This window comes from Drosophila pseudoobscura, chromosome 3 (assembly GCF_009870125.1).
Source record: "Drosophila pseudoobscura strain MV-25-SWS-2005 chromosome 3, UCI_Dpse_MV25, whole genome shotgun sequence".
NCBI lineage: Eukaryota > Metazoa > Arthropoda > Insecta > Diptera > Drosophilidae > Drosophila > Drosophila pseudoobscura.
In genome coordinates, this window is record NC_046680.1 from 10,275,900 (window position 1) to 10,298,364 (window position 22,465).

The window sequence follows — 22,465 nt, forward strand, 5'->3', positions numbered from 1 at the left end:
GAAATGGATGTTATAGAATTGAGGAAAAAGGGTGTACAAAGGCCTATACAAGCGTTATGTCTTCAAACTCCAGCGACATTGCAACTGTTTTTTTGTTGAACTATTTTGCTTAAACCTTGTTTAGTCAAAATACAATAAAAGCAAGGACTAAAAACTGGCCAGTTAAGTAGAAAATTTATTCATTAATCGTATAAAATTATGTGGGCATAGATAAAGGCCCGGTTGACAACATTTAAATCCTTGTCGCTCACATTCAAAAAAGTTCGATTTGGCGCGCACCACTCGGTATATTTTTCAAGTGAGACCGTATATACTGTAGAAACTGGTTTTCGCCGCGCTCCCATGTGGTGTTTTTTAGTATTTTTGTCTTCTATTAATTTAATTTTCAATTTTATATAAAAATCCGATAAATGCAAGTATTTCGAATAGGCCAATCATGTATAGAATTGATTTATCAATCGTACAAAATTGCGTGGGCATGGCTAAATGTTCTATATAAATAGTATTATGAGAAAATTTGAATTCGCCGCAGTTCGCCGCAGTTCGCCGCAGTTCGCTTTAGCAACAATGAGTCTCATCCATACACAAACATGTTGCTAGTTCCAAGCACACATACCCTGGGAGAAATGGCTGTTATAGAATTGTGAATATGTTTGTCTTCCAAGGCTCAGTAGGTATCAGGATCGAGATAAATATACACAAGATACTAATAATGTACATTAATATGTCTAAAGAGTATCAATTTGACAAAAGGTCTTTATAAATCACGTTTCATCTTCATATAAAATTAACAAAATGGGGTATACAAAGGCCTATACACGCTTCATGTCATTAAATACCAGCAACATTGCGACTCTTTTTTTTGTTGGACTATTTTGTTCAAAGCTTTTTTACAATAAATACAATAAAAGCAAGTATTAAGAACTATCCAATCTTGTAGAAAATTGATTCAGCAATCGTATAAAATTATGTGGGCATGGCTAAATGTTCTATATAGTTAGTAATATTCGACGGAAGAAAGAAAACGAGGAATACAATAGAACTTGAATAATTCGTCAGTATATTTACGGTATATTTTTAAAATGAGGCGGTATGTTTCGGTATATTTCTGAGGGTCCGACGATAAATCTTAGCGATAAATAAAACGTGTAAAATTAATAATATTTTCATTGTGTGATGGCCCGGGCGTAGTTTTTGTTAAAGTGCGTTTTTTGCGAACTTCGGGGAAATTGTTTAATCATAAATTAAGTGAACTGCGTTAAGCGGAGCTGTAAGAAGCGCGCGTGCCGGTTGTACCCAAAAGTGTTCAGTGGCCAGCTCCTGGTGGCTTGGAAAAATCCGCGAATGCGGCAAACGAAAAGTGCAGAGTAAATAGAAATTCGAAAATTTGAAAATTGTTGAAATAAATATCAAACAGAACGGTTAACGTTGGCAGAAAAAGAGTTAAGCGAAACCTGGTTCTGGTTCTGGTTTGGTCTCGGTATCGTGTTCGGGAGTGCCGAGTTTTCCGACCCCGCGAGACGAGGGTGGAAAACGCGTGAAAAGCGTGAAAAGAAAGGAAAACGGCAGGCAAGGCGTTGTGCGTGTGTGAGCCTGCGAATAATGTGAATAAATAAAAGACGTTGCCAGAAGGAAAAGACGCAGTGAAAACCCCTCGGAAGCACGGAATGTCCGATCTACCATGGTCTTTCGGGGATCGGGATGAGGAGTAGCTACTGCAGAATCCAGTTTCTGGCTGCTGTGAGGCAAGGCGTCTCGTCAGGATTGAAGTCGAATCGAACCGAAAACCACCGCCGCCACCACCACCATTAAAAACAACAACATCAACCATAAAAACAACAACAGAAAAGCGGAGCCAAAAATCTTGGCCCTTTCCTGGCATCGCTGCACCCGCCGCCGACACCGACACCGACACCGCCTGGTTATTCCTGTTTGACTTCATTTTCACTCGTCTCGCTGCCAAATCGGCGCTACTTTCGCCACAAAAGATTTAAACACAATTTTCGGAAGGCAAGATGTCGACGCGCTCGCAATTAACCAAGGACTTGAACGGTGAGTAATTCTCTCTTTCGTCTCTGTCGCTCTGTCTCTCTTTCACTCTCTCGCGTTGTTTGTCTCCCCTGCACACACTCATTCTCCTTCGAGCGGTGTTTGTGTCGTTCCTTTGTTTTGAGGAAGTGCATCTGCATCCCCTGCGCCGACGATGACGACGTTTTGTTTTCGGTTTTTACTGTTTTGTTTAGCCCGCTGCCGGCTTCCGTTTGCTTGAATGCGACACCCGAGTTGAGGGACAGGGATGGAGACAGGGACACAGACGGACCGTTCGCACGTTAACATTTCCACCCACCCAATGACAAATGGCCCCACACACACACACACACACACATGCATACTACTCCCCCCTCCCCTTTCATACAATCAGTTTTCGAAGCACTGTGTCGCAGGCAGTGGCTCTCCAACTTTGCTTTTAATAAATTCTTTACCCTCTTAAAAATGGGGCTTTCTGATTCAGTACTGCAATGTACAATGTACATATACAAAATAACGATCAATCTTTAAGGGTATCTTAAGCTTCAGCCGCGATGTATTATTTCCTGCTTTAATTGAGCTTAAACTTAATATCGGAGCAGAAGCAGAAAGTGGAAATATCACTAGACCGTATTTATGTGCTCGTAATAAACAAAATTAAAACAGCTAATAAAAGTTGGTGCATACCATATAAGCTAAGTAAATAATACTTATTCAGCGGCCGTTTTTATTTTATTGTCATTCAGAGCTTCCTTCCATTCAACCATATTGATAACAGGGCATACAAAAGCGTGTACTCTACCGAAACAATCCTCTTGGTTACCAATTAAACTTCACGTTCAGGTTCCTACGGAAATCGGTTAACGCTTGGCCAGAACTCCACGGGGCGTGAAACCCAATCTGACAAAAGCCGAAACACTCACCGCTGGGCATGAAGAGCCCCCACCGTAATGTTCTATGACAGGTGTCTGTCTGGTCCAATATCGCAGGCTTCCGCAAACCCCCAACCCTTCCACACACTGGTTCCGAATCGAAGCGCAAACCGGAACATTTTGTGTGCCCCATTTGCGCTGTTTTTGCGGCTAGAGTGGATAACGTTTTGTGGTTGCAGAAGAACAATTGAAAAACTACCGTAATTTTAGAATTGTTTTGTTTTTCCAAATGATGGAATCTCTTGATCCATCCATCCATATATTTGTGTAAGGGTTTTTCTGATAATATATATATCTTATCTATCCGATTTTACTATCACTGAAATTGGTAAATGTTTCTACTATACTATCCATCATCCCGAAGCACTGTGCCCTGGCGATGTCAATGGGAATTTTCCCCAAGCTCGTCGCCACTGCGAGTAATTTAAATTGAGTGCAGTGACAGCGGGAGGAGGAGTCGGTTCTCTGTTCATGGTGGTTCTTGGTTCCTGTTCCCAGGTGTAGGTGTTGACATGGTTGTTCCTTGTTTGTTTGCTTTACGTGTTGTTTGTCCAGGTGGTGGTCTCCTCTATCCTCCATGTGTACCACCGTCTATCCATCGCATCGAGATGCTCTCGTTGCTACTCCCGTGTTTACTCCGACTTTAGAAGAATCTTTTCCCTTCCAATTAGTATATTCTTATTAAAATGAAATGGGAAAAACCTTATGCAATCATCTCGATGTTTTATTTTCGACGGCTGTTGCAAATGAATTTGAATCTGAGTCCGCTGGAATGTGGCACACCCGCTCCAAATTGTGCATTGACAATTTAATTTATGATTCTGTCGCGACTTTCGTTCCAGTTGGCTACCAAAATAAACTTGATTCTCTCCCGCAGCTGTGTGGTGTTTTTGGCCTGGGGCTATCGGTGCTGCACCCGAAACTCAATTGCGCGTTATATAGTGGTCGCCTAGCGATCAGCTGTCTGATTTATTCTCGGCCTGACTGCACTGTTCATTGTTTTGAAAGATTTAAGACTGTTTGGACACCTGTCGCCGTCATTAATCATGCTGAAAATCGTTCCATCTTGCAAGGAAATTAACGATTACCCGATAGAAGGCGCCGCCCACCCTTCTAAAGTTCTAAAGGAAATATAAGATAAGAAGACGGTATAAATTGATACCACAGAAAGATTGCGATTTGAGTGCAAGGTAATTAAACGCTTCCTTTGGGGACCCTTTGTCGTTGATCAACACTACGTCGCAATGCAGCAATAAATGAGGGGGTAAAAGCCCCATTTTCTTGTGTGCCTATCAATGTTTTCTATTATCCAGTGTACTCGATTCTTTCTCTCTCTGTCCCGCTCTCTGTCTCTCGTTCGCTGCTGATAAGCCAGGGCCCGCTGATAAGGCGGTCGTGTTTATCGGGGGGCTCTCAGTGCTTATTTCGACGCGTTTTGTGCCTGGCCTGTCTCTGTGGGCCCGCAAATCCGTTAAGAACGCATCCCCCGGTCTTCGGACACACTCGCCGTACGAGTATTTGTGTCTGTCTTTCTGTCTCTGTACTTGAACCGTTATTACGAATATTACGTGAATGGCTGCCATGTACACCAACGAGATGATGAATCACATCGATCAGTATTTGCGGCGCATTATGGAGCTGCAGATACGCGACGTGGTGAAGAAGCAGCGCGACGAAGGTGAGCGCCGTCGTCTCCGTTTGTTTACCGTAATTTGAATGCGTCATTGCTGCGGCTGCACATTCCCGCTCTGTTGCTCTGTTGCTCTGTGGCTCTCTTTTGTTCTGTTCCGCCTTGGAACCGATCTATCGATCGATCTCCCAGTCGTTCAGGTGCGGTCTCTCCAACGATTTTGCACTTCATAAAAGTTTGCCCGACCCCCATCCCCCCCACTGACCCTCTGACCACACCTTGTACTCAAACGGAAATTGACTTGTTGAAAGTATATTGTTGCTCTTGCGGTTGCTCCTCTCTTTGTTTATTTGTTGTGTAGGGTCTTCAAAGGCTTATCTCTGGCAGCGACTTCCACTCCATTTACTCAGCGCCAGCGGGGAGTTTCGGGGAGAGAGCCCCCGAGGTCGTATACTCATTGTTGCAATCGATTACACACAAAGTGGATGTGCAATAAGCCAAATAAACAGAATGATTGGGAAAAACAGTGCGTTCAGGAAGATTTTTCAAACAAAGGCAGAGTTATGGCCAACAAAAGTGCATACAGACCAAGGAAATTTCTGAGTGGGATTTATGTGGAATGGACCGCCCAAATGCATCCTTCCACTGCCCCAATTCGAATAGAGTTTAACCGTGCGAGGTCTCCCTGTCTCTGCCCTGCCCCGCGGACCCTCCGAAGACGTGTGTGAGAAAATTCCCAGCCAAAAGCCAAATCAAATGCAAATCAATTCACAAATTTATACAAATCTCAATCGTCGGGCGGAGCTGCTGCTCTCCGAAGGCCAATGCAAAAAAACAAAGGCAGTGGCAGTGGCGATTGCCCCAATTGGGGTTGCGAGAGCCTGACCCCGGGCTGACCCAGTTGCTAGCTCTCGATGATACTGTCCGCTCAGGTGGGGGATAATTTATGCCGCCAATTAAGTGGCGTGCTTACCATTCATTTGCAATGCAACTAAGTGGCAAATGGCCCGCCATTAGTGCGAATTTATAATCGCAGGCACCAGCCTCCGTTTCAGCACCCGCTCCCCCTCTCTCTTGGCGCGTCGCGGCTCTCTCTCTCTCTCTCTCTCTGCTATCTTTGTTTTACTCTCACTTTCAGCTTGCTCCAATTTCAATGGCGCTGCTCTAGTTATCCTTGTTGCTCATTAGTGATGCATGTTTTCGTTGTTGCTTTGGCTCACGCATAGTAACGGCACCTGGGCGCTCTGAGCCAGACAATTTTCGGTGGATTGGGAGGTAGAGGAAGACGAAAGTTGGGGCCGAACTAGTTTGACAGCATCTCAAAAAAAAAATACATTGGAGAAAGAAGAAAGAACGAACCGCACGGCAGCGCCATTAAAAGTCAAAGCCGAAACACGCTCATGTGCTCCATTTTCCAATAGCCAAATGCGAATCTCTCTCTCTCTCTCTTCCGCTCTCCTGCTGCTCTCTTTCTCTATGGCTATGGTGCTGGCTGGTGAAATTGTGTCACCCAACAAGTGACGTTAATGACGTCGGGTCTGACGCTCGCATCCCTGACCTGGCTCCCGCTCTGCTGCCCCTGCTGCCCCTGCTGCTGCTGCTGCTGCTGCTGCTGCTGCTGCTGCTTTGGCCCACTTGTATATTTTGGGCGAGCAAGAGAGGCGGACAACGGACCGAGAGAGTAGGAGAACCCGAACCTGTCGCTTTCTAATACTCTGCCACAATGGGCGAGCGCAGGCCGCAACGAAATTTTCGCACAATAAATTGCGTTTTGAGGTCAAGCAAGGCCCGCCCCGCCCGCAATGAGAGTCACACATACATCCATATGTATGTACATATATGGGGGGTAGAAGGTGTTGTTTACGCCCAATTTGTTAAACAATTCGATCAACAGCTGTATAGTAAATGATTCACGGAAAATCAGATGACTCTTTTGTTTTGGTCACTTTACAATATAACGGTGAATGTCACAGCAGTGCCATAAATGACTTTAAACGATTGAAGATTCCCTTCTCTTACTCTTAAGAGTTGAGCGTTTAATTAAGAGTTGGACAAAAAAGCATGCTTCCGACTTTCTCTCTTCCTTCTTGAAGTCCCTCCCACTCACTCTTCGATCCCCCGTCCGCCCACTGTCTTCGCCGTGTGCCCTATTGCACAAAAATATAATTAATATAACGTAAAGTAATCACAAACTTGCGCAAAGAAAGACGAAAATCAAAACAAAAAAGCCTTCGTTTAACTTTCTTTTGTGCTGCGCTTGATGGAAGCGCCGGCAGCGGTAAGGGCAGCCGACAGCGACAGAGACAGCGACAGCGACAGAGGAAGAGACAAATACAGAGGCCTTGCCATTGTTATATCGTACTGGACCTTTTTTCTCGCAAGCATTTAAAGCGATTGCCGTTAACTGAATTTGTTGTTGTGTGCGCGAATGATTCACTCTCTGTCGTCTGGCATGCACTGAGAGAAGCTAAGCTAAGCCTCTCTTTGGTAAACATTTAAATTTGAAAAATGATAAATGGGTAAGATAACTACCCGATTTTTTTTCTGTTTTCCCTGGGTAGTCATCATTATCTCTGTCACGACCCCTCTGCCCTGCGCCTTTCCCCCCTTTGACTGACCGTTTCAGAATATTGTGTGCAATTGCTGTCAAACTGCAAAATAGTTTTCTGACAAGTTTTGACAGCCTTTGCTGCATTTACAGGCGGAGACAGTGCTACAAACTGTTGTACAAACTACCCAGACAAAGCACGCACACACACACACACACACACGCCGGGGTGTTGGACTAAGAGATACTGACGGGTGACACATGCACTATGCACCATGCACCATGCACCCGCTCACGGCACAGTAGAGTCACTCCCAGCCCATAGGTAGGCGGAGGCGGAGGCGGAGGCGGAGGGGACAGGGCGATGGCGAGGGCAGACACTTGTAGTTGGGAGTGTATGAGTATTTTGAACTCGTGTAATCTCTGCCATTGTGCCGAGCTTTGCAGCTGCAAAAAGCAGATAAAATTGGGTCACATTCGTTGGGTTCTGAATCTGAGCCAGCTTAGATGGTTGTCAATGCCGCCTGCAGATTCCGCTACGAAAAAGGCCACAAACTGGACAAAAACTTGTTGGCCAAACTTTATGGGAGTATCAGTTCTTTGAACCCGATCTGGGTACATTACACGGCCATTGGAGAGCCATTTATGAGGCCCAAACCGTAAATCGAACGAAACAACCGCAGAAATCAATTAAAGCCAAATTTCCTTTTAGCGGAAATGGACCTGCGACAGTAACAGAGTGGGGGTTGAGCCAGACAGGTAATCATGTTGCATGTTCAATGTAATTGGCTTCTGTCAGTGGAGTTTCAGGTGTACATATATCTGTATCTGTATCTGTAGAACTCCGCCCTCAGAGAAGTTCTATGTTTGCTCCTTTCTCCTTTCCTCCTCTGGTTTGTCGTATGAGGGTATTTCAGAGCCATCATTCGATTTGACATTCAATATGAATATATAGCGAAATCCCAGTGAATGTCGGATATTCCATGTGGCAATGTTTATGCGTGACAAATCAGTGACTTCTGGGAACTGAAGGCTAGCTGGGCAACTGGCGCTCCTATGACTGGGTAGGGGGGAGAACTGCCAGCAAAGTAGTGGAAAGTTTTCAAAGTGTATAGAAACTTCGGTAATTTCCGTTCTGTATCATTTATTTGTTGTACAAGTAGTTCCGCTGCTTCTGCTCCGAATTTCATCTCTCTTTCGTACACGTTATTGACATAGTGACGCCCAATACGTACCTCTGTTTGAGAGTTCAGAAAGGGAGTGGGAGAGGGAGCGGGAGAGGGAGCGGGAGAGAGTGCCCAGGTTCATTCACATTTCGAAGCGCTCCGCCTGCAATTAAGAGAGAATCAGTCAACTGTGGTTCACTGTTGTTGCCATCTCACTCGCTCGGCTTCTTCACGCGACAGGCCCGGGTCTTCCAGTGGGGTGTGGTATGGTGTGGTGTGGTGTGTGCGTGTCGAAATGTCTTAACAATCTATTTTGGCCATAACGCACAATTGGCACTCATTATCGTAGTCACGCCGTCCTCCCATGGGCATGGGCCGTGGGCCATAAAGACAAAATGCCTTAATATTTATTTTGCCCAGCACTTTGTGGCCGGGCCTAGTGAGTGTGGTCAGGCTCGGAAATTGGCCGGCCGCAGCTCTTTTTATGGCCGAGAAGGGAGGGGGGGCGTCATCATGCAAATCCATTGCCAAGCGTTACCCGAATGCCCATATCTGCTTTTCACTTTCCACTGGCACCACTCCAAAAGAGGGAGAGAGGCGGAGAGAGAGAGTGATTATCGGGAAGATAGCTGGAAGAGAGGCAAATGTCTCCTTTCGTTTCGAGGGAGCGGCACCTGTGCTATGCCGGCAGTCAGAATTTTTGGCATTTCAATTCCATTTCCCCCTCCTTTGCTTGCGGCATAGCCAGACAAGGAGTCATAACTCTCGACTCCAGGCCCCAGAGAAAAAAGAGGCGGAGGCATGCCTGTCGCATGACATAATATGTAGGCTTACCTCCCCCTTGCACTTGAGCATGCTGCTCTTCCTCGTCATCGCTCGGCCGTGTGTGTGTGTGTGTGTGTGTGTTTGGCTGGAGTGAAAGAGAGAACGTGTGAGAGTATGCTAAGTAGCTGGCGGCACAGGCACGGCATTGCCCCGTGCCCCTATCCTGCTCTCACGGCCCCCCCGGGGGGCTGTACGTGTTTCGTTTGAAAACCTTTGAATCAATTCGTTATACGGGCAATGATATAATTCCCGATTTTAGCATGCATAACGCCACAAAGCGCGACACACACATACATATGTATAACGATATGTGCATATATGTATGTGTGATATCGTAATAATATTTCAAGTTTTTATTGTGCGACGCAGCTGCACAGCGGACCTCGGATGTCACTTAATTGCATTTCCGCTTGCCTCCAAGATGATATTGATACCGTTTCATCTCTCTCTCTCTCTCTATCTCTCTTTGCAGAAAGTGTCAAATCGATTCTGGGACGCCACACAAAGATACTCGTCAAGTATATGGTCAAATTGGAAACGAAAGGCGATAAGACGGAGAATCGTGTTTTGGTAAGTGGATCCCCCCAGCCTGCATCCACCTTCCCCCAGTGGCTGGACTTTCAACAAGCTGCAGGTGCTGCTGATGCTGCTGCTGCCTGTCAGCGGCACAGATTCAAATGTTTGCCTCTCTTTCGGGCAGTCCAGTGGTCCAATTTGTGCATGGAAATTGCATTCTGCAACCAAATTGCCAGCAAATGAATGAATTGTCAAGTACACTTAGGGCCCAGGCATGACCTGAAGTAATTGAAGGAGCAAGGAGACAAACTTTATCCCAGACTCAGTTTTAAATGCCCAGAACTTTTAACGAAAATTCTCCTTAAAAAAACAGAAAATATTCTCGGAAGTCTAGGAATAAAGAAAACTTAATCACAGAATGTAAAAAAATGTTCAGTAATTGAATTGAGACAGGTGTCGAAATGGGGGACACATGGCACAAAGCCCCACAAATTGAACAAGGAGACAGAGAAATGAGGAACGAGGTTATTATTGAGAATTATAGATTAAGGTCAGGTCAGTTGTCGAGTCAAGGAAGGAGTTCCTTCATTGAATTATCCAAAAAGCTGTAAATCTGTTAAGTATTTTTTCATCCAAGACTGAGTAGCAGATTTTCTGAAATACTAACCCCTGCGTGAAGGTCATCTCAAGTTCTGTAGCTTTTGTATAGAATCTAAAAGGTAATTATCGGAACTATTTGGGAAAAATAGCATTTTGAAAACGATGATGCCATCCGTAAATTAAAGCAATTAACATACGTAATTCAATCATCAACGATTAGATTTCAATCAACAATTGAATCAACTTTTACAGTTGTAGCTCCATTCCAGGGGCTATCAATCCGTAAACTTAATTAAACAACTCTCGGGGGAGACAATCTCGAGGGAAAAAAGAATACTTTCTGGAGGCAAAAGTTTCCCACCTGCCTGCACCGCCTTGCCCCGCCCCGTCACTGTCTGTAATTGATATTTTATAGCATACTTAGCGGCGACACGGCCCTTGCCCTTTTGGAGGCCAAGCTATGCTAATTTCTTGGATGGCCAGGCCGACAAAACTTGTACGGCCGCTTGAGGAGCTCACACAGCCGGAAAATTGATTTGTGCAAGCCGCTTACCCGTATACTCCTACTCCCAAGTCGCGTACGGTGGCTGAGACAAAGTGTCCAATTACCAAAGTCGGCCGGAGCTCCTCTGCTGCCTCTACTGCTTTGTTGCCTCTGCAGTTGAGTGGCTAAACGAATTATGTGACGCACTTTGATTTCCAATTGGAAGGCAGCGAACTTTCTTTATCAATGCAGAAGTTGAGGAGCAGAGAGACAGCCACCGGGACTGGGACAAAGGCCGTAGAAAATTGAATTTACCCTGCATAGAATACCCACGATACAGGATATTTCTTTGAGTGTAGGTCCGCTGGCTAATGGAGTTACTCTCCACTAATGAGCCACCTCCCTAATGGAGTTGCAGTTTTGTGTCAGAGTGTCTAGAGTGTCTGCCTTTTGATTTCCAATTAAAACACTCTGTCTAATGGTTCTCTCCTTGCAGGTCTTTACTCCCGTGCGGGTTTACTTGCTGAATGCCAAAGTGCCAACGAAGGTGAGCCTTTTAACGCACGTCCTGTGCATCAACGCTAATTCTTTCATCTCGTATTGCTTTCAGATCGAATGCCATTTCCACTATCTGGACATTGTGGGGGTCGAGAGCAAGAAGTCCACCCACTTTTCCATTGTGACCAACGATCGGCCATACTCGTTTGCCACCACCGGCGATGCGGGCAATTTCAGCTCGGTACGGAGCCCTCCATCCATTCAATTATTATTATTCTAAAGTACAATATGTGTATAATTAACTCGATTCCATCTTTGTGCTCATTCTGCAGAACGCTGATGTCATTCTAACCGATTTGGCCTCAGCCATCAAGCAGATATTTCCAACAGTTCCTCTAAAATACATCATCCGCAAGGCAAGTATGAATGTTAGCCAGATGAATCCATGGAATCACTTGATTTTGGGATCGTTAATTGATGGAGTGTCAGTGGATTACTTCGCGGAGAGCTTTTGCCAATGGAAAACCCACTCCCGAAAAGGGTGTAGAGAGACGACAATCCACTGACTACTGACTGACTCACGTCGGGCTTTAATTAATGTTTAATTGAATATTTAGCGAACAATTGTGTGTATCTGGTGTGCTTCACCCACAGCCACAGCCACAGCCATGCGTGCGTTCCATCTGCACTGCTCGCCCCTCTGGCCAATTAGGGGCTTAAGTGCATAAACGTTGTCATCTGGCGCAGTCGGGGTTAATAATTCAATGCATTTATAATGCTCCTACAACTGGCACACGAGTTTGTTGTAAAATATGCTGGCCATACGTTTATGCAAATCGGGCAGATCCGCCCACCACCGGCCACCACTCGGAGCGTCACCCACGTCATAATTTAAGAATAAGTACTCTCTCTATCGCTCTCTTGAGGCGAGTACTATCATCTTGCACAGCAAGTATTCCACTGGGACTTGTACCACACCGTATAGGGTATCGTGGGTGTCTGTCTGTCTTAGGCAAGAGTATCTGAAACCTCGGCCCTTGAAGCTTCCACCTCTCTTGTTTTCCATTGTCGAGTGGGGAAAAAGGCAGCCAGCAATTGAAGCAACATGTTTGGATAATTGCCACATGACACGCGAACTGTTGACGCCTCAAAATCTAGGCATCAAAATTCACATTAAGCAAAAGTGTTAAAAGCGAGATTAAGCAGGCAGGCAGGCCTGCCCAAAGTGGGGTCGGTTCCGAGTCCAAGTCCGAATCCGAGGAGTCATGGAACTGTGAATTGTTCTTCAAGTTGGTCAACTTGCAGCACAACAATGTCGGACACTTGAAACCCTGGAAGCTCTTCAAAACTTGATGAAGTTTTTCCAAAACAGATTTTTGCAGCAGGTCTCTGAACTTTTTGCATTTCTCTCTCTGTCTCTCTTTTCAACAGATCGATATACAGCCCCCGGAACGGGAGACAATTTTCTCCGAGGAATTCCGACCCTCCGATCCGCGGAATGTGGGACCCTGCGGTGGCTTCAGCGCCCAGTACGCCTGCATGTGCGACTTCCATGGGGTGCCGTACCGCGAGGAGGTGGCCTGGGATGTGGACACCATCTATCTGTCCCACGACACGCGAGTCCTCAACCTGCGCGACTTTGACCACTTGGAACCGAAGTAAGTTTCTAAGTGGCTAATGAGGATTATAATTGACTGAATGACGTTCTTCTGTTTTATGCAGAGACTTGATGGCCATCGTTTCGGCGCTGGAGTACAATACGTTTTTTCGTGGCCTAAAGGCCGCCCACATGCGTCTCTCCCACGAAACCCTGGAACGCATCCTGCACGTGCTCAAGCGCTCGATGTGGCTGGAGGAGCTGCATCTGGAGGCGTTAGGCTTAAGGTGAATAGTCAGCCACATTCCGAGTAATCTGCGTGACACTGATGGCATATTATCGCTCTTTTCAGATGGGATTTCCTGAACAAGTTATCTATATCTGTGATAACGAATAGCAATCCCGCCATTCGCACCATCGATCTGAGCCACAATATAATTGAGGACAAAGGTGTGTCTCCCCCAGGCCATGCAGCCATCCAGCCCCCTATTCCCAAACCCCTTAATCCTCTGCCCCGCCCCCGAGAGCCGCCACGCGTAATCCAATTAATCCAATTCTTGTCTACTCTACCCATCTGTTCTCTTTGTGTGTTCTCTTGTGGATTGTGTTGTCGATTTTCCTTTTTGTTTCGATGTTTACTGTCGATTATGTGTGACATTTTGTTCGTGTAGGTGCAAGCTCGTTGTGCGCCCTACTTGGAAAGATTGTACAAGGTTTGCAGCCACTAATAGAAACATCATTTATCATTTATCTCTAAATATATAATACCTATTGCCATATTGTAATACATTTGCCATGCCATGCCGTTCTTGCCATTGTTGTTGCTGTTGTAAGCGCTCTTGTTTGTTGATTTCATCAATATTTGCAATACGATTACCCAAAACTAATCCTCCCACCCGACATGTCCTTCCCGTCCATAACCCATTGCCACAAATGCCCCCCGCCCCTCTGCAAATTGCCACCAAAGTTAGCACTCAGTCAGACCTTATTTCATACTCTTCTTGATGCATTTGATATACCAAAATATTGGTCCAGAAATTAGTGAAAAATTCCCCAATTGGAACCACCACAGATCATGCTTCATTCATGTCAATATCTCTCGTTGTTCGTCAAATATCGTTCCTTAGAGTTCCTTAGATCCATTTGCTAAAGCACTTGTGTTTCTTTTCTGCTGCTTAGGTGCCATACATCTGGCCGGACCCATAGCCAAGGTGTCGAAGGGTCTGTGCAAGCTGGCCCTGGCCCACTGCGGCCTCACCTCGAAGGGCGTCAACCAGATGTCGCACTCACTGACGCTCAATCAAAGTATTTCGAACTCGCTCACGTATCTAGACCTTAGTGGTAATAGTCTCAAAGATGATTTAACCGTGAGTACTGCCTGCATCTGCAACCAAATGGAGCTACAACTGAATCTGCTATTTGTTTCGCAGAATCTGCACAATTTCCTGGCTCAACCCAATGTGCTGGAGCACCTGGACCTGGCCTCGACTGACATCATGCTGGAGAATGTATGTATCTTGGATTAGAAATCGAATCTATGGGAATCTCCAACTCAAACAATATCCATGTAATCCTCTAGCTGTTTGGAGCTCTGTTGCGCGGCTGTGCCACGCATCTGGCCCACCTGAATGTCTCGCACAACTCGTTCAGCACGAAGAAGGGCAAGGAGATACCGCCCTCGTTCAAGCAGTTCTTCACCAGCACATTGAGCCTCAAGCATCTGAACATCGCCGGCTGCAAGCTGCCCATGGAGGCGCTCAAGAACCTGCTGCTCGGCCTGGCCTGCAACGAGTCCACGGCGGGCCTCTACCTGGACCTCAGCAGCAATACGCTGGGCACCCAAGGCGCCCACGTAATCGAGTCCTGCATACACGGCGTACGTGTGCTCCAGAGCCTGGACATCAGCGACAACAGTGAGTGGTGGCCAGAGCATATCTTTACCATTGGGTGTCGCAATCCCTAACCTAACTGTTCGAATCCCCTTGCAGATCTAGATGCAGAGCTCGCGCCCGTGCTGACGGCCATCTCGAAGAACCCCTCGATTCGAACGCTCCACCTGTGCCGCAGTCTGACGGGCATGAAGCCGAAGCACATACCCCCTGTGATGGACGCCCTGGTGAACCTCATCCAGAAGGACGATTTCCCGCTGGCCGAGCTGGTGTTGTCGGAGAACAAACTCAAGCACGACCTGCACGACTTCATCAACGCCCTCGGCAGCAACCAGAGTCTCCAGAAGCTGGACATCAGCGGCAACTTCATGGGCGACGTGGGCGCCCGGCTACTCGCCAAGGCGCTGCAGATCAACAATCGCCTGCGCACCATCTACATGGACAAGAACGGGGTCACGCTGCAGGGGTACGCGGACATTGTGTACGCGTTGGAGCACAACCACAGCATGCGCACCATCCCCTTTCCGGTGTTCGATATTGCGCCGCACCTCAAGAACCATCCGGACAAGACGGACGCCGTCATGCGCAAGATGCAGGAGCTGCTGCAGCGCAACTGCAATGGTCTGCAGCGGACCAATGGTCAGGGCTTTCGGCTGCAGCACGGCTTCATGCTCTCCTCCACCCACCAGCTGGTGGACAAACTCGTGGCCGAGACGCAGGACACCATCTCGATAGCCAAGGGCGGGGGCGGAGACTCGGCTGCCTCTGCCGTCCAGCGGCTGATCACCGACGCCGAGAACTGCAAGCAGCTGATGCCCAAGCTCCAGGAGGCCGTGCGCAGCGATGCCCATCCCATCGAGATGAAGCTGACGCGAGTGGCCAGCGAGCTGGGCTACACGATCAAGAGCTACCTCGAGGAGACCCTAGAGACCATGATACGCACCGGCATCGAGCAGTGCCCCAAAACCCTGGGCAATCAGATTGTGATCCAAGATCTGCGCAAGGCGCTCGCCGAGCGACTGGTGGTCCCCGAAGACTTTCTACAACAATGCCTCCTCAACAATGCCGGCAGCGAGATAATGAACAAAGTTGGGTGAGTGTCACAAAGATGGAAACGATCAGGGCAACAATAGGTTAAGAAAGTGACTGTTGAAATAGTTGGAAGATTGGGAGGAACAACGAAATATATATTTAAATGAACTTCGCAGTAAGCGGATCCATAGAGCATCATCTTGCTTTATACACAATACTCATAGCTATCGCTAGAGCAAGATTCGAAGGTCGAATTCAAGCGCGAATTGCGATAACTGAGAGAAAAAAGGAGACCAAACGGAGTCTTGATATGGGAAATGTTTAGGAAAATTGTAGAATTTCATTTGAATGGTGAACATTGTAGAAAGATTAAGATTATAAAGTGAGTATAGTATTTAGAGTAAATATTAACACAGTTATTAGTCATGATTCGCAAACGAAAAAAGAAATGGAGCCGAAGCTGTAGATACACTTACAGCTGGACAGCACATTCTGCGATCCGTGAGTGATCTATGACAGGTTACAGCCGACAGAGTAGTTTCCATAAAAACAGATAAATGATTAAGAATTTGTATGGCAAGTCCCAAGCCCAAATGGGGGATACCTTCTGGAAGAGTATGGGAAGCAAGCAAACAAACATATTGTTTTTGCATATTTTAAATTGCGTTTCGAGTGGCGCTCTCTGCCAGCGAAGCAGCCTCTCCACAACGCTCGACTCCCCACTCTCAGTTGGAATGTGGAGAGTGGAGAGCACTGGCATTAGCACGTGTGTGTGTGTTTGTGTGTGTGGGGGATAGTGGTAGAAATAGAAAGAGCGAGAGAGCATACTCCCCGATAAGATTAAAAAACACACACACAAGAAAAACAGAAACAGCTGAATGCAGTTCCACTGTGCCAAAGGGGATATCGGACTCAAACGCGTCTGTGGGCCAGAGCCAGGCACATAGGATATAGGAATAGACATATGTATACATTTCTAAGAAAACATATGTGTCGCGTTATTGTGTGAGCGCCAGCAAATAGTCCGAGGAGAATCCAGTGCGAATCAGTTGGCAGTCATCGTGCGACAGCTGTTGAGCAGCGACCCCCGACCAGCATAGAGATGGGTCTGATGCGCACTCTGTGCTGCTGCTTCGGTGGCTCGTCCTCGAAGGCCCAGGGCAGCAGTCCAGTCTACAGAGTGTGTCCCGATGAAGAGGTGGAACCTTCGCCTGCCCTTTTGCCCGCAGATCCAGAGCCAGCTGGCCAAAAGTAGCCCTGCTCTCCGGCTCCCCTTCGACTCCATTGACTAATTAGTGCTTGGTTCTTTACAGTGAGATTGAGCAGACGCTGGCCGCCGCCATCTCGGACCGGGCAACGGATGAGGTGCTGGAGGCATTGACCCGCTATCGCCGGGGCATGGGCATCGCCGAGTCGCCGTCGGTGCTGCTGGATGAGCCCCAGACGCCGGACATTGTACGCAGTCGCTCCAGTCATGTAAGTAGTGTGCATCGATCTACCTATGCTCTATCGAGGAGGCAACCCCCTTATCAGGCCCGGTGCAAGGCTGGCTCATGTCACATGTGATGTCATGGCCCCTAAAGCTCCCAGAGAGAGGCACCCACTTTCGACAAAAGTGGAGCACCTCGCCAGCGACTGAGCCAGTTCGCCGCCGACTCCGCTTATCAGCATTCGATTAAATATTGGGCCAGTTTTGGGGGGTTGCCGAATCGACAAACTATTTGGAGTGGACCACAACACAGACAGCAACAGACAGCGACGAGCAAACACTAACCGATCGCACATACCCTTCAACTCTGACTCTTGCAGGATGCGGACGGGCTGATCATACGCCCGGGCGGACGCGGCTCGATACTGCCCAAGCTGGGCCTGGAATCGCCCACTGTAAGTGTTGAAAATCTGTCGCTACCCAATTGGATGCAATAGACACCTCCAAAAAAAATAAACCAAAAACCAATTAGACCATAGAAATACATCGAAGATTGCAAGCGAATAGTGTAGAGTGCTAAATGCTGAGAAGAAGTCACACCCTCATAGATACACACACATACACCCATATAGCATATATACGTATTTACGTACATTCATGTGTAAAATGAACTCAAAACAAACCGTAGCTGGAACAAACACACGATCGCAAATGAAAGACATCGAAATCGAAACAAATTAAAGTGCAATATGCACCAGCATACCTCCTACATACTCGTGCATACATACATCATTGAATCATCGAATCTCATTAATAAATTATGTACTCAAATGTGTATTCAAAATGCTCATGCTCATTATTTTTCTCATGTCTTCCTGCCCCCGACAAACACCCAACCAACCAACCATCAAATCAACCAAACCAAACCAAATCAATGTACAAAAACCGCAACAACTCGTACTCGTAATCGTACTCGTACTCGTACTATATAAATATAAACTACTATATTTAAACCTTGTCTCCAACTCATTTACATAATTGCATTTCAAAATCAAACAAACACAAAAGAAATTGGAATATCTCAACCTTGTAAGTAGTATTTGTCATATCTCTCTTTCTCTGTTTCCCTCTGTCTCTATCTCTGTATAACTCTGTAGTTGGGTCGATGAATCAGCTGCCTCTGGGACTGCCAGCGAATCATGGGGCAGATGCTCCTTGATTCCCCGACAGCTGAGAGTTGGCTGAGACAGATCGGACCCAACTCTTATCCTTAAATTTATGCCATTCCATTCCCCCGCTCTGCTGTAGTCTGCTCGTTTCTGTAGAATATCTATATCTGTTTTTAACCGTAGTCGATCCCCCGAAATACAAACACATTTCATTATTTCACACACACCATAAACACACCCGTAGAAATCCCTCCCCGACCCGCCCCTCCGAATATGAAGGATTTGCAAACACCTCCATCTAATGGAGCCCATCTAATGACATCCATCCACCCCGCAGGCCACTCCCCATCTGCCCACCAAGCGGCGCAGCGTTGCCCGAAAGGTTCGTCCCCAGTCGGTCGTGGAGAATCTCAGTCTGAGCCACATACCGGATCTGCTGGAGTCCCCCTCCTCGCATCGCTCCAACTCCCAGCTGTCGACCCGCGGTGCAGCTGCCGGTGCCGCCGCCTTGGCCGCTGCCAGCAACATGACGGACAGCATCGCGGCCATGGACGATGGCGGCGTCGACGAGTGCTGCGACTCCATCACCGAGCTGCCCAGCGCCTCGTTCCAGCTGCAGCACCTGGTCAAGGGACGACCGAAGCGGGCCAAGACGCGGGCCCCGACCCGGCCGTTGGTCAGCGCGGAGTGTGCCGGTGGCGGCAGGGAGATTGGCGAGGGACTGGAGCACTTCTTTCGTCCGGGATCGGTGACACCCACCACACTGACGCCCCTCGTCTCGCCCACGTCGGAGGAGTGCAGCTCGCTGTCGTTTGTCGACAGCCCCACCATGAGCCGCGATGGCAACGGACACATGACCTCCGAGGAGACCACGCCCATCCTGGAGGAGCGCCGACCAATCAAATTAGAGCGCCAATCGCCCCTCCTCAAGAGTAAGTGAATCCTGGATAATCTACAGAACCATATCTGATGATGCCTTTCCCGCAGGTGCCTCCTGGGCCACCCGGTCGCGCTCCACGGACAACCTCGAGAAGTATTCGCCGCTGGTGGGACGCAAATCGCCGCTGGTCAAGATGCGCACCGAGGGTGGGCCGGGCTCGGGTGCTGCCATGGAAGAGGGAGCCACATCCGGATTGCTCAAAGCGGGCAACCGCGATGACAAGATGCGCTCGCCGAGCAGCGATTCGATCAAGAGCCACGCCACCAGCGGCGAGGGAAGCGTGATAGTGAAAACGGGCAACGGAATCCTGCGCACGCCCATTGTGCTGCAGAAGCCGCGTCCCTGGTCTGTGGTGGGCAGCGAGCCCAAGTCCAGCGATCTGGTCACTGGAAACGGTACCGCCGAGTCCAACAAGACGACGCCGGACAAACTGCAGGAAGGTATGAAATGGGAGGGGGGTCTGAATCCTATCAGCAATCACTAATCACTCTTTTCTGTTCAGATGTTGAGGTGCTGACCTTTGGCCAGAGCACCGGCGGCTCGATAGTGGGTATCACACCGGGCATAGCCATAGCAGGGGGCGGCAGTGGCGGGGGCAGCATTGTGGGCATTACACCAGGTGAGCGCCGGACACTGTTCCCATAACGAAAACGAAACGAACTAATCAATCTTCTCTTGCAGGAGCTGCTCTTGAGAAGAAGTCTGTGCGCGAGCTGGCGGCAGGCCTTAGTCGATTGGGTAAGTGGAGTGTCCCAGTCAGTGCATGAGAAGATGTATGCGATGCCTGCCCAGCACTTTGTAGATCTCTCTCCATTCGTAGATGTAGATTTTTGCAAGCTTAAACTATTTTTATTTTGTATCTTATTTATTTTCATATTTTGATTGATTTGTTGTACTCGTTAAATGTAAAGAACTCCCCATGAAACCGCCCGTTATGCCCAGAACCCTCCTGAACACAGCAGGTGGGCGCACGAGCAATGCATCTTCCACCTCCTCGAACTCATCATTGTCGTCCTCCACCAGTGGCGGTGGGACCACAACTACTACAACAACGACTACAGTATTAAATACCCAGAACCAGGCGCGCTCAAGGATTGTGAGCACCACGAGCAGCAACAGCGAGAGCCAGGAGACGCTGAGCAAGATCACCATCACAGAGCACGGCGGCAGCAGTCAGTCCATCAGCCACTCGAGCACCACCGAGAAGAAGCACGCCATGGCCTGCGCCAGCCTCATCAGCAATGAGATCCTGAGCATGCGCAACGGTCAGCTGAGCGGCAAGTCGGGCAGCTGTGCGGAGAGCGGCGGCATCAAGCGCATCGCTGGCAAGGAGATCTCAACGCTATTCGAGGTTTGAACCCGGAACCACAGCTGCTTCAATCATGAATCGCCGTTCGAAATTTTTGGTGGCCTCGTTGTTTCGGTTGCTCATCCTGTGCGTCTAACATTTGTTGTCTAGTGTGTAGTCCCTAGGTTGCATGTCACTAGCACTCATCCTGCATCTGTATGTTGCCTGTTGTCATAGTAATTGTTAAGCTGAGAAATACGAAAATAACGTAAACACACGTTTAACCTCTGCCCATCCGAACAGGAGACATTAGCTGAAGACCTGCAGCGCACCACCTCGACACGACGCATGTTTAGAGAGACTACGCCCTACACAAAGGAGGATGTCGTTGATTTATAAGTTTTCTAGTTATATGCTCAACATTCCTTTAGATCGTCCCTGGCCCACCCTAACTCCGACCCCGCCCCATCCCATCCGAGAGCCGGCCACAGTTTTGTGTGATCGATCGATCCAAAGGGATGAATAGATGATGATATGATGATATGTTTAAGACGAGAAGATATGTAGAGACGGTAACGGAAACGAGGTTGCAACTTATTCGTACTGAACCATTAATTTATGTGCAATGGCGCGTGTGTATTGTTTTCCTTTGGCAATTTTGTGGAATGAACGTGATTTATTTATTGATATACATACCTACTATATAACCTACATTTTATCCAAATTAACCTTTGCATATTTATAAAGATGTTTTTGTGTACTATATTTTATATTTTATGTATTTTAAATGATTTAAGTGCCAATTATATACAGAACTAAAAGAAATCTATTTTTAGCGCGTGCTATTAAACAATTTCAATGAAACTAACGAAGGAGCGCAATGAATATGATATGATATGTATCTATGAATGAGAGATATGGAGAGAATAGACGATGTATACACTTTATGTAGATCGATTGCGTGCATACGAACTATTTTAATGGCCTACACCTAAACAAATCGAAATGAAATACAATATTTTTTATAACTGCTTCCAAATACACGTATTTATCGTTTATTATTTCAATAGTTTTCATTTTCCTTTCAACTATACACGTACATATGTATATGTAGGTACATACATGTGTGTGGTATTAAAACGACAATCCGTTTCAAATATTCAAGCGCCGTTTGCGACAAAGAACGTATGCATTTATTTACTGAGAAGCTCTGCTCTGATTTTTTATACAAAGTTAACAATTTACGCTAAGAAATTACTATATGTGAACGATAACGAATTACCCAATGCATTTAAAAGTACAGTAAACATACTACTATATACTCGAGATGAAGATCAAGTAGTTTGCACGAACGACACAGGAAGTTTTATCCAAGAGAGTTTGACCCAGTCCACCTCCACCGAACACACGCACTTCGAGTTTAAAGTGTTGCCCGATATCTCCCATAGTTGGCTCAATTGTTTGCCATTCAACTTAGACACAAAAGAAACGAAAATACGAAATACTTTACGTGTTCATTATGGTTAAGCAATTAAAACTTCATTGTAATCTATTGAAATTCAAATTAAATGGAAAACAACAATTTAGCCCTGAGTTTCCCTTTCAAACTTCGATACAAAACCGCCACTACTTGCGCTATCGATACCGATTTCTTTCTATTATATAAAAAAGTTTTGGGTCGTCGTCGATATTTTAAATTGTGGGTTAAGTTTTTTCATTCCACACTTTACGTTTTTTACCGTTGGGAACATTCAATTTTCCTAGAACATTTTGCACACCGATTTTGCACACTCTAGGGAAAGGATATTATAGAATTGCGAAAATGTTTGTCATCCGAGGCTCTAATGAATACAGAAATAGTCAGTCTCTGTTATTAGTGGCCTTCTTACAGAGA

At 46.9% G+C, this 22,465-nt stretch overlaps 1 protein-coding gene across 11 annotated transcripts; it reads left to right on the forward strand.

Moving 5' to 3' along the window:
• The first annotated feature begins 1,111 nt into the window (after window positions 1–1,111).
• On the forward strand, window positions 1,112–21,632 carry LRR (Leucine-rich repeat). Of its 11 annotated transcripts, none has more exons than XM_015184142.2 (22): window positions 1,112–2,052; window positions 9,602–9,699; window positions 11,226–11,276; window positions 11,340–11,468; window positions 11,560–11,643; window positions 12,659–12,885; window positions 12,950–13,111; window positions 13,177–13,274; window positions 13,496–13,537; window positions 14,004–14,191; window positions 14,255–14,332; window positions 14,404–14,737; window positions 14,813–15,806; window positions 17,059–17,221; window positions 17,555–17,629; window positions 18,243–18,263; window positions 18,681–19,275; window positions 19,331–19,723; window positions 19,786–19,902; window positions 19,965–20,021; window positions 20,195–20,634; window positions 20,875–21,632. In XM_015184142.2, the coding sequence occupies exons 1-22, from the start codon at window positions 2,016–2,018 to the stop codon at window positions 20,968–20,970; spliced, it is 4,479 nt and encodes a 1,492-aa protein (XP_015039628.2). In that variant the 5' UTR covers window positions 1,112–2,015; the 3' UTR covers window positions 20,971–21,632. The 11 variants fall into 11 exon arrangements, 10 of the variants coding, with proteins under 10 accessions (XP_015039628.2, XP_015039633.2, XP_015039626.2 ...); XR_001452160.2 differs by lacking the exon at window positions 1,112–2,052 and adding an exon at window positions 4,391–4,638 and having other exon boundaries at window positions 20,195–20,787; XM_015184141.2 differs by lacking the exon at window positions 1,112–2,052 and adding an exon at window positions 4,391–4,638.
• Window positions 21,633–22,465: the final 833 nt, after the last annotated feature.